The following is a 12,823-nucleotide window of genomic DNA, read 5'->3' on the forward strand; positions in this document are numbered from 1 at the left end:
ATAGATTTGTATATTGACTCTTCTTATTTGAGATAACAATTGGAATGACTTGAATATACCTCAAGATACCAAATATTTCTGGTGGCTTTATTGAAAAGGGCATACTTGATGAAATATTAAGGGAAATTACATCCTTCGTTTCAAAGAAGAAAACAGCAGTCATGCCTACTTAGTTTTAATTCAATAGTAGCAGCAAGATTACCATATACATTTTAATTTTCTTAAACTGACAGTAATATTTTTGTTTTTATATTTGTGCAGATACAGTAATCTACTTTTTTTCACAGATTAAGGCTGGCCGTGAGGATTCCCTACGTTTTTAGATCCTTTCAAAAACCTGTGAACTGTACACGACTAAGAAAAAGGGAAGTATCATTAGCTGGCATCGTACCTGAAGACTGCAAGGGATTTTTAAAATGTGGGGTTTGTAGTTCGCAGCAAACTACCCTTAGTGTCACACAGTGCAGCCTTTTTAGGCTGGTAGGCGAGTTCAAGAGCTGTTTGTTGTTCGGAGCTCCATCCAGAGCGGATCACTGTTTGACAAGTTCTATTTTAAGTCGTTCCTGTGTGTGCAGGTGTCAGCCTCTTTCATGGCTGTAGAGAAAGAACCATTACACTCCATCCGTATCCTTCCCCGACAATGCAAGATCTTTCCCCACCGTGCGTTTGTTTCTGCTTTGCCAGCCACTTTTTATTAAGGAAATTCGGGGGCGGGGGGTGGTGGGGGGAGGCGGGAAACACTGCGAGGAAGGGCGAAGAGGGGCAGAAAGAGGTCGTCTGCCACTCCCCTACCTTACGAGGCACGTGGCACTGGCAGGGACAGCTGCTGGATGCAATGATGAAGGCGAAGATGATGAACCTCCTCTTAGCAAGAGGATATTGAGGGAAGGAGGAGGAGGCAGCGGAGGCAAGACACACACTCCCTGTGTCCTTCCTCACCCGGAGAATCCACCCTCAAGGGAAAAAGTACGCGGAAGCCACTCTCCGCCCCGCCTCTACCAGCTCGCCCCGGGGTCTGGCAGCGGTCCCCATGCACCTGCTCACCTGTCTATCCGTTCAGGGTGGTTGGGGGAGGAACGAGGGGTGGCGGGGTGGGTGGGTGGAAAGAGAAGGAGGGCAGGGCAAAAGAGGGGGTGCTCCGAGGGCTCCGCCCCCGGAGGCTCTGCGCAGGCGCAGTGGCCGCTACCGCAGGCAGGGGGCGGCAACATGGCGGAGTGAGCGGCGGCGTCGGGGCTTCACAACAACAGTGGCGCCCGTAGCGGCGGCAGCGGCAGCGTCAGTAGCGTCGGCCACAGCCTGAGCTTCCGCACCGGCCAGCGTGCTGGCCAGCCGCTCGCGCCCCGGAGCTTCTCGGAGCGGCGGCCGCATCTCCGCGGGGGGCGGGCCGGGCCGGACGGACCGGGAGGGGGAGAGAGAGGAGGCAGCGGCAGCGGCGGCGGCAGCCGCGCTCCAGCTGCTGGGCGGGCACTGCCGCTCGCCGGGCAGCGGTTAGCGGCGCAGCCACCGCCGGGAATAAGCCTGGGAATAACCCGCCGCCTCCGCCGGGGAGGGCGCCGGAGCGGGCCGGGCGGACGCGCAGGCGGGAGCGGGCCCGGCGCCGCGGCGCTGGTGGATGCTGGGGCTCCGAGGCGACGGCCGGGGGGCGGGGGCCGAGGCAGGTATAACGGTACCGGCGGAGGCAGCGCCTCTGCTCTTCCCTTCTCCCCAGGAGGGGGGCAAATGGCGAGCGAGAAGCCGGGCCCGGGCCCGGGGCTCGAGCCTCAGCCCGTGGGGCTCATCGCCGTCGGGGCCGGAGGCGGAGGCGGCGGGGGCGGCGGCGGGGGCGGCGGCGGCGGCGGGGGCAGCGGGATGGGGGAGCTGAGGGGGGCGTCCGGCTCCGGCTCGGTGGTGCTGCCCGCGGGGATGATTAACCCTTCCGTGCCGATCCGCAACATCCGGATGAAATTCGCAGTGTTGATTGGACTCATACAGGTCGGAGAGGTCAGCAACAGGGACATCGTGGAGACGGTGCTCAACCTGGTAAGGGAAAAGGCGTGCTCTCCATCTGCCTCCCAGCCCCCATAGCCTCCCCCCCCCCCCACACCCCCACCCCCCCAGCCTCGCGCTCCCACACCTCCACCCATGGGGTCGCACACGCAGCGCGTCCCTGGGAGCACCGATCGTCGGGCGGGTATTGCCCAGCGGGTGACCTGCTTGCGCGCAGCCGTAGCCACGCCACCTCCCCGCTCTCCTCTGGTCCTCTCCTGCCACCTGAGTGCGGTGCCCAAGTTAACACCGCTTACCATCACTTCTCCTATGAGTAGAAATCATTCCTTGTGCAGGGTTTGGGTCGACTTGAGAGTTTAGTTGGGGGGAGAGGAGACCTCCCTGCTCTCCGGGGTTCTTTTTTCTACACTCTTAATTGTCCGTGGTGTCGCTCTCCGAGGATGAAAGCCTTGCCCCTAGAGCCTAATTTCCCCCGTGCTACTGAAATGTGAGAAGCGCATTAGCTCTAACTTGAGCAGCTGGGCTATGATGTTTTCGAATGAGGGAAATGATGCAGTTTTGCATCTGCCTTTAAATATATTCAGAGGTTATGATGGAGAGTGTTGTAGCAGTATCTACCCCCCCCCCCCCCCCCCCGCGCGCGCCCCATCTCTTTTTAGGCAGCCTTCTTTCTTTGTAATATTGCCCTGAATATGCTGGCCTGTTAGTCATTTGTGTGTGTGTGTGTGTGTGTGCGCACAAGGTGTTAAAATGTGAGGGCACCAAATCATACAGGTTGGTTTCTATGGTTGCCTTCCGAGAGCGTGGCATGTGGATAAAGATCAAAGGAAAGGTGTTGGTTTGTTTCATGATAAGAAAGAGTTACTGCAGAACTGTGTATGACTTAATGTTTTGCGCTATCTACGGAGAGCCTACGAAGCGTTCAAGATGTCAGGGGAAGAAATGGGAAGAAATAGAGGAGAATCATAAATTGCAGATAATTAAAGAGTAGTTCATTTTTAATGTTTTGCAAATGCAGTTTTTGCTGCAGCAAAGCTTTTAAAAACAGAACTCTGCAATATCTAGTCTTTGACACACGTAAGGTAGGATTTTGGAAGACAAGGCTTAAATGGAGCGATCAGTTGACTATTGTATTTGGTGTGGAGTCACAGGAATATAAAAATATGCTTGCAGGGGGATTTTATAACACCCATGCAGTCTGATTTTTTAGCCAAGCAATTATTTTTATTTGATCTATTGGAAAACTGAAAGAAAGCTGCAGCACTGGTGCCCTGAGACATGGATTAATGTCTGTGGTTTATGAACCTCTTAAATTCACAGAAAAGTTGAAGTGTTTTTTTTTTCCTTTCTTTTCTTTTCTTTTTTTTTTTTTTTGCTAGTACATCAAATCAAAGATAGGAGAATATGTCTTTGTTATATTTATTACTGTTTAAATAGAATACACCGCTTTCTATTTCTGTGTACCTTCAAATAAATCACCACAAAAGTCAATGTAAGTTTGGGGAAATGTCACCACGTTGATATAACCAAATTCTTTTCAAAACAGTAATAGAAATATTGTTTCTTGGGAGTTTTAATTTTAACTAGCTGCGAATAGGAGGTCAGTAACTTGCCTTTTCTTAAAATAAGATGAAATCTCAAAACATGTTAGAATGTTAGCAGGTATTGTATTTTTAAAAATTTGAAAGGACACATTTAAATCCCCCCCCCCCCCGTTTTCACCTAATCAGTATCATTTTTATTCAGATTATGTGGTATTGGGTTATTTTAATAAGTATTTCTATGCTTAATACATTTTGACATGGAAAGAGGCAATAGAGCTCTCACAAGCTGGAAACTGATTGGAATGTGTAACCAGTTCAGACTCTGCAGCAGTAATGATGTATGCCAGATCAGTTCTTAACAGATGGGGTTCTATAGATATACAGTAGGTTAAGAAAGGAAGTGAAGCACTTCTTTTGAGATAAAAAAGAAATTTAACTCTTGTACAGTGCAGTGAAAATCTGGCGTGAAGTTTCAGTATGCAAACATTATGTTAGAAATTAACTTTACTGTTAAGCTTGATTAGAGTAATCGGAAATAAGGTTAATACTGAAATGTTATGTCCCCAAATCCATATAAGACCTTGTAACTGCATTGATCTTGGCATAAAAAAGGTTAGGTTTAAAATTTCCTTGTACATATTTAAAGACTGCAAGAAGTCCTTAAATGGAAACTTCTGGGGAAAGGATGAAAGACAAAAGGAGTTATTTACTATTAAGTTGTTAATTATATTGATTGTGGAATTCAGATTGGTTACTTGAAGGGTAATATTTCCTGAACTCTAAGTTTAGGGCTTTATCTTTCTAATATACTCATAATGAAAATGTCATGTGAAAATTTAAGCTGGTTCTGAAAATAATTTGGAATCATAGGCAGTTAAAAAATAATTGTCAAAACTTAATTCTATTAATAAATAAATCAGTAAAGTCCATGTGGAGCATTCAATGACTAGTTAGAAGGTGGACGCTTGTAATATTATCTCTAAAATGAGTTTTTAAAATTTCCAATCTTAATTTAAAACATTAAATAAAAAAACTAGGTGGAAATAATGAAACCTCTATCACAGTGCCCTTTATGACAGAAAAGAAGGGAGGGGAACTAGTGAAACTTCAAAACAAAACAGTTTCTACCTTAAACAGTCTCAGTCACCTTTGCCAAAATATTTTTCTTTCTATTTTTCCTGTACATACATTTCTTATCTGTAGATAGTATGAGAATACTAATACTTGGTTTTCAGGTACTATTTCTCTCTCGCCTTCCCCAAAGAATTAAAAGTTTTGCTGAGTAAAGTTTAAGCATGCAGTGATATATAGGACTTCTACACAGCCATGGTTGTACTTTTTTCTGCTTTTGTTTGCCAAAGGTAGAGCTGCTTCACTACTGAAGTGGATTGTGAGTTTGTTGAAGAATCACCAATGTAATGAGAAATAAAATGAGTAATTTCTATTGTAGAGGAATGTATTTTGTATAATGATACTGTTAACTCGAAACATTAATATATAGCACTCCATGTTTGTATTTATAGCATTAGGAAGATGAGTAAATTAATTCATAAATAATGTTACAGTGAGAATATATTGCCAAGGATTTTGTAATGTAGCTTTATCTGTGAAAGAAGATGACCATCAACAAACTTTGCATTTAGGAAGAATTATTTAATGTGGCAGTATAAGAGAGGCTAACTATGGATAAGGAAGGAATTTTGGTTGTCTGTTGCAGTTACAAAACAGGCATACTGCTTAGTCCAATGCTTCCTTTGTAAACATCCTTAACATGTGTTTATATAAGGTTTTTCTTTCCTTGAAGTAAATGCTATGTAAATATTATGTGTTCTTTGTTTATAATATGAAAGTTTCTTTTAATCAAAGATTTTAATGTAAACATAGTTTTAGAAAAGATAAAATAGAGGACTGACATTTACTTAATGGAAGAATTCACACCAGGGTTTTTTGAATAGCTGTCTTAGGTAGTATAATTCTATAGCATTTAATTTGTAAAAATTTTTTTCACAAATTACAGTGCAATATCAGTGTATCTTTACTTGTAGAAAATAATTCCTCAAATAATTTTATTTTTTTACATGTAAGTAGCATATTGTATTGAAAGCAGTACTGGATACTTGGAGGGGATTTTGCATATGGATCATAGTATTTTAGTTAAAAAGGAATTTTTACGTTATTCTCTTGTACTTGCATGTGACAGTAACTTTCTTAGATGTTTTTCATTTGTAGCTTGATAATCAGAATCATTTTCACTTTAAAGATACTTAGAATTTCACAAATGAAAGGTATGTTCTGCATTTGAACCAAATTTATTTAAAAAATATGTAGTTGCGTCTTAGAATCATGGAAGTCCTTAATATTAACAAAACCACATTTACTTGTATTAAAAGGGAATTTTTTGCATTTTAATTTATGTTGACATGTAAGCTTTTTCATATTAACTTGAATTATATTTTATTTTTGCTATTGGGTATTGGAAGTTAAATTAAGAATGCATTGGTGACATTGGAATTTGCCATTTCTAGAGTTCTGAGATTTTCCACAGAAAGATTAATTTAGCCATGTAATGACACTAAAGCAGTCTTGATGAGCACTGAGAAATGTATAGAATTGTTGAATCATTATATTGAACACTTAAAACTAATGTAACACTGTATGTTAATTATTCTTGAATAAAAAACAAGACCTTAAACAGCAAATACTTTATAGCCAGGTTATGATCAAGGTATATTAATTTTAAATAAGTATTTTGTATATTGCTAGTCAGTTTTTGGCAAGTACTGTGCTGTTAAATAAATAAATGTATCTCAAAGTTTTCTTTCTACTATGATTTCTCCAAACACAGTGTAGAGAGATGCTTTGGTCCTAGCAGACTCAACCCCCATTTTGGATTACAGATGTGCTATATCATAAATTTCAGTCATTCACATTTTTGAATATTTACTTTAAATACTAGTTTGCATCAGTTTCATAGGTTTCTTATTTTTTGACTCTACTGTGCATATTTTATGCATCGTCAGCATGTAAGTATCCCCGGCTTTCCAAAAGTTGGTGTTTTGCCCCTTCACTTTTATGAAAGACCTGTATTAGTACCGTTTTTGTTAACCAAAAGAAATCCGAAGAGGATTTTTGCTTTTACAAAAAAAAAAGCTGTTGCTGTATTAGTAATAGGTCTTTTGTGAAAGTGAAGTAGCCTATTGCCAACTTTTGGAGAGTGGGGGATACTCTTTACCTTATGCCATTTCAACTTATGAAAAGTTTCATGGGAACACTCTACTTTTGGATAGTGGCAAACCTGTGTCTCCTTTCACAGAGATATACCTATCATCTCTAGTGTTGTTATTTATATGTGTTTCCCCTCTTCTGTGAACCCCAAGAGGGCAGGTCCCCGACTCAAATGATGGTTATGATTTTTGACTTTACAATGGTGTAAATGTGATACTCACTAGAAACCATACTTAGACTTTTGATCTTTTCCTGGGATGGTGATATGCAATATGATCCTCTCTCATGATGTTGGGCAGCAAGTCACATCCCCCAGTTAGCCACTGGGTCATGAGGGTGAACAACTGATACGCTGACCACCATTATGTACCCATACAACTATTTTGTTTTCCTGTACTTTGAGTACAGTGTTCAGTAAATTTCAGGAGATTTTCAACACTTTATTATAGAAACAGGCTTTGTGTTAAATGATCTACCCACCTGTAGGCTAATAGAAGTGTTCCGAGCATGTTTAAGGTAGATTAGGCCAAGCAATGATGTTTGGATGTTAGGTGTAGTAAATGCATTATTGACTTTTGAAATTTTCAAACTTAACGTTGGGTTTATCTGGATATAACATCCTTGTAAGTTGGAGATATGAATTTATTTTTTTGTATTTTTGGCTCTTGGGTAAGTTAAGTGCATTTTGAATAGGCAAGACACCATTATAGGCAGTAGAAGACCAGTTTCTGAAATTATGATCAACAGTAGGGTGCAGTCCCAACATCCTGAAATCAATTAGACTCATTGTCAGTGTATTGCCTAGTTCTATCACTAGAAATGCATGTTGAATATGTATGCATTATGTAGGCCTTACTACATATGTAAATGGTATTTTATTTAATCTGGCGTATTGGAAGAAGAATCTGATACAAACTTTTCAATGATTTACGTGTATGTCAAATATATAAGCACACGACAAAGATGTTATTAGCAAAGAATAATGCATTGGATATAAATTAAAAAGCATTGTTATAATTTGTCATATTTCCAGGAATAGTGGACATCTCTTGTTTTTGATGTCTACCATACATTGCCCTTTTTTGGTAAGGGGGATGCAGTTGCCCTTGAGGAACCACCTATCCCCCATTCTTAGTTCAGCTGGTTTCCCTGGGCTGGGGATATAACCCAGGCATGGCCAGAATCACTGTGACTGGTTCAGGCATAAACACTTAACTCTAGCGGAGCCACAGGGTCAGTCACAAGACCTGGCACTGAAATTTTCTGTTGGTGATGCTGAACTGGTGGATGTAGCCTATACCTGTGGGTGACTGTATTAGAATTTGACTAAATAGGAAGAGAGAGTGAGAAGTATATTCTTGGTTATGCTTGAGCCCCTGCAGTTCCCTGTGCCTGTGGGGATTATCTTCTAACCATTACATTCTCTCCTTTAAAGTTTCTCATTCTTATTCTTATTAGCTTAAAGTCATTTTAAATTGGGGTTTTGTCACTTGTAAATGGAAAGAATCCTCCCTAGCATAGACTTTAGTAAACAGAAACGGGACATTTCATGTTGAAATGAAGGCAGTGAAGACTTTGCTTTTCCATAGCAATTCCTTTTAAGGAATTACAGAACAGCTCTTTTAAATGGTCACTGGTGTTACCTTTGCCCATGGAAGACTGAGGCTGTAACTTTAGTGATACTTGAGTGTTTTGGTCACTTCTTGTGGCCTTTGATAATGTTTTATAAGACAGCAACTAGCTTTGGTGCACGCTGGCATGCTTGAGAGCAGAGAGGGAAGAAGATACTGTCTTTCCAAGTAAGAGAGGCCCTTTCTGCTTGCAGCTATGCATAGCAGAGCATCAGAATATCAAGAACCTTGAAGTTTAAAAAACCTACTTTTTTTAAATTAAAAAAAAATTTTTTAACCTCATGCTAAAGTTGGCAGGAGTTTAAGTTAGAACCACTTAAAGTTCTATTTTATAAGCTTCTCTCAAACACCTCAGTGCATTATACTCTCAGCTTCCTGACCAAAGGAACAATCCAGTTACTAAAGAGCTTTAAAAGAGGATGCAGCCAGGGAACAGGTGAGAGAACAGCCATGCCTCCTCACTCAGGTTATCATTTCACATTGCTTCAAGGAAAATCATTAAGCCGGGGGTGAAGGGCATGATTACTGTGGAGGTCTGTTGCTGTGAGACTGAATATTGTTAGGAAACTGAAAAGATGGAAATCTAGATTGGTAAGCTGTTTGTATCTTGACAAGATCTCTGGCTTTGATGCTAATTCATTCAGGTGACTGAAGTTAATAGACCAAGAGCTTACTAAGTTTTTAGGAAAACTATTTTCTAGGGTTACTTCAAGCCTGGTAAACAAAGACTTGTGTTCTTTTCCTTCTACGGCAGTTCTGGGTTTTAATAAGTGAAAGTGGTCTAATAAGTGCTGAAGCAGTAGAGCTGCCAGATGGAAAATCTAAGGCCATGAGGGTAAATGGACAAGCAGGGTCTTCTGAGAATAGTAGGGTTGAGTACATCCAAATTGGCTGAACAAGGAACTCCATTGCCAGGGTAAGGAATTCTTGCTACTCTCACCAGTAGTGTCTGGTTTATGCTTTGAATCAGTGACCATGGTTTATCTTCACCACTCTCCTAAGAGGCAGTTGTTATTTATGTTCTTTTACCATAGTATGTTAAGTATCAGGGAGATAGTTAAATTTATGTAGCTATATGTTTTCAGAAAATAAGGTACCACCAAAAAGAATGCACGTTTGGATCTGACCAAAGAATAATCTTTGTTCATAGTGCAAAGATTTTAGACTTGTAGCTTGATGCAGCAACTTGACATTGTCTTTGTCTCTTCCCCAACCCCTCTCACCTTGTAACCCTTTGAAGTGATAAGTATGTTTCTACTGTGGCTAAGGTAGTAACATTGTTAAACACGGGTGTTAAAAATTATACATATATGGAAAGAAGGGAGCTTGTAAGGTGTATGGGCAGCCATGGGCTAGAATGTTACAATTTTCTGTTGGTTTTGGCTGTGTAACATCCATTCTTTCCGTTGCTAACCGTTCTAGTTTTTTCACACTCCTTTGGGGAGTCATCCCTTCTTGATTCTTGCCTTCTATGGTTTGAGGTTTCCCTGGATTCCTTTCTCTTTTCCTGGATCAGAAACAGAACCTGGACCTGGATCATCAGTAACAGCTTTTGGTTAAAAATATAGTTGCACATGTGAGCAGCTTGGTAACTTAATTCTGTCAGAGAAAAAAACCAAAATAACAACAACAACAACAACAACAACAACAACAACAACAACAAAAAATACTGACGATTGCGGTTGATAAGATGTTAGAATGTAAGTCTATATTTGGGAATCTGCCTTGAAGGCAGAGTATGCTTGAGAACGGACCTATCACAGAAGCACCTAGAACCTGGAGATAGATTACCATGACATCTTTGGAACTTTTCAAGTCAGTTATATCACAGACTTTTCAATGCATTAAGCTAATACATTTCCTGTCTTACTCAAGCCAGTTTAAGTTAGGTTTCTATCCATTACACCCCAATGATTCCTGAGCAGTATTCTAAATTAAATTAAAAAAAACCTTAGATATTAAGTATCATAGGACAAAACAAAAAATATTAACTTGGCAATGGACTTGTTGTAATTCAAGAAAGCAATATACATTGCTAATTAATATAGAAATTTATTTTTACTAAATAACAACATAATAGTGATATACAATGAAAAACAGGTGACTAAAAAGAAAATTACCCTTGTGTCCTAGGCATGCTAAAATAATCTTAAATGATGTTGTAGGGCATGTAAAATGTTAGAGTTGTTCTGAATGACATTTTAACCATATGTATCAAGAGATCTAAAGAGGTTCTTGTCATTGGGGCTCAATTGGTTGAGCGTCCAACTTTGGCTCAGGTCATGATCTTATGGTTTGTGGGTTCAAGCCCCATGTCGGGCTCTGTGCTGACAGCTTGGAGCCTGGAGCTTGCTTCGGATTCTGTGTTTCCCTCTCTGCCCTTTCCCTGCTTGCTCTCTCTCTCTCTCAAAAATGAATAAACATTAAAAAAAATTAAAAAAGGTTCTTTCAGTCATCCTTAGTTCTTTAGGCTAAGGAAGAATTACCTGTGGACAAGTATGAGGGATACATGTAGTTTTATGATACTAAAAAAAAATGGCAACCACCTAAATGTTCAAGAATAAGAAAAGGTTACATAAATCACTTTACATCCATATTGTGGAATACGATACAGCTATTAAAAATTTACGTGCCTCAGTTTCCTTATGTGTAAAAAAGGGTATTTACCTCAAGGTTGTTGGACAGATTAAATGAAATAAATGTATGTAAAGTGTTTGGTACACAGTTTATTTAGTGCTTACTACTGTTATTTTAATTCTTATCTTGAGTCTGTGGATTATCTGATCATAGAAAAAAGATAATGATTTAAATAAAGCTGAGCTCTATTCTTTTAGTTTTGAGTTTCTGAACCTGGTGAACCTCTCAAAGAAGGGATCTCAAGTACTCACAGATCATGTTCTCCTAGTGAAACATGGGGAGTCTGTTCTGCATCCTGGCATAGTCTTTAACAGTTCATGGGGTACTTTTTCTCAGTTACCTATTTTGAGTATGGAAGATGGAAAACTGGGGAAGGAATAGACCTGAAGTAACACGAGTTCCTTTGCCTGGAATCACTTTGATTTCTTCCTTCCCTCACGTGGCTAAATTTCACATGGAGATGTAGTAGGACATAATAGTGATCCTAGGTAAATAATTCCTCCCCCTGGGAGTATTAGCTTAAATATTTAGAAGACTACTTGAGTAACAAGCCTAAGGGGCAAGTTAGGGGATTAAAAACTATTTTGTGATGAGTTGTTTTGGAAAATAATATTAGCCTATATGTTAATATCTCTTTACTGTTTAAAATACACTTGTGAAATTGTACTGTGTTAGCTGGTCCTCAGAATAAGTTCTTATTCAGATATGATTCCTTCTCTATAGATGTGGAAACTAAGGCTGCAGGAAGTGTGAAGTAGTTAGAAAAATCTAGGAATTAAGTAGCAGAGGAAGGGAAGGTCCAGCCAGCCTCAGAGAGTTGGTTCTGTAGTAGGGAACGCTTCTCGTCGAGGACTAAGGACTAACTGTTTATAGGAAATCACAATGAATGCAGGACAGTTTGGTGGGTTTGTACACAAAAGTGATTCTAGCAAAAACTGTATTGTGAACTATTTATTTTCAGTTTTGGGGAATAATTGGTTATATAGTTTTATAAATGGTAACTGGTTTTCATCAGGCTGAATGTTGGTACTTTATTACTTTGAACCAGAATAAAAGTATGCATAAGTATATTTATTTTGTGTAGAAAGAGTAGATTTGTTATATATTAGTATTAATTAAATGAACCACCACATATATCATTTGCTTGGATAAAACAAATAAGTTATAATAGGAATTATTCTACGTCTAGGTAATATAATTTTCAGTAATTAGGATTCCTCTCTCAGTTTACTAAAGTAGAGCAGACATTGATTAATAGCAAATTTTATGGAAGTGTAAATGGATATATTTGTCTTCAGCAAATACGTTCATTTTCTGAGAGAAACAACTTGCAGCTGATTTAAAGATGGCATATATGTGTTTCTACCGTAATCTTAAAAATTTTCACTTGTGGGGAGGTAATTGGCATTTATAGATTGGGTTTGGTTTCATACCTTATGTTTTTAATATTCTCTCCTAACCCCTCTGAAGGAAATCTGAGTTTACTTTAATATATCAAGTAAACTGTGGCTGAAGTTAAGTGGCTTGTCCAAGTTTGCAAAGCAGTTTAGTTGCAGAAATGAGACTCAAAGCTAGATGTTCCATTTCCAAGTATGTTGTTCTTTAAAATATAAGAAACCTTTGGGGTGCCTGTGTGGCTCAGTCAGTTAAGTGTCTGACTTCGGCTCAGGTCATGATCTCATGGTCCATGAGTTCAAGTCCTGCATCAGGCTCTGTTCTGGCAGCTCAGAACAGAATCAGAATCAGAACCTGGAGCCTGCTTCTGATTCATTCATATTCTCTCTCTCTCTCTCTCTCTCT

The 12,823-nt window shown here is 40.0% G+C and overlaps 1 protein-coding gene across 8 annotated transcripts in view; it reads left to right on the top strand.

Annotated features, from left to right (window-relative positions):
* The first annotated feature begins 1,719 nt into the window (after positions 1-1,719).
* Positions 1,720-12,823, top strand: part of NBEA (neurobeachin) — a 683,574-nt gene continuing 672,470 nt past the window's right edge. For 6 of the 8 annotated variants that reach the window (XM_042952224.1, XM_042952367.1, XM_042952503.1 and 3 more), the window contains exon 1: positions 1,720-2,019. In XM_042952224.1, the coding sequence (XP_042808158.1) occupies positions 1,720-2,019 (300 nt within the window). The remainder of the gene's footprint in view (positions 2,020-12,823) is intronic. The other 2 variants (XM_042952694.1, XM_042952619.1) reach the window with 1 other exon arrangement.

The sequence above is a fragment of the Panthera leo genome, chromosome A1 (assembly GCF_018350215.1).
Source record: "Panthera leo isolate Ple1 chromosome A1, P.leo_Ple1_pat1.1, whole genome shotgun sequence".
Taxonomy (NCBI): domain Eukaryota; kingdom Metazoa; phylum Chordata; class Mammalia; order Carnivora; family Felidae; genus Panthera; species Panthera leo.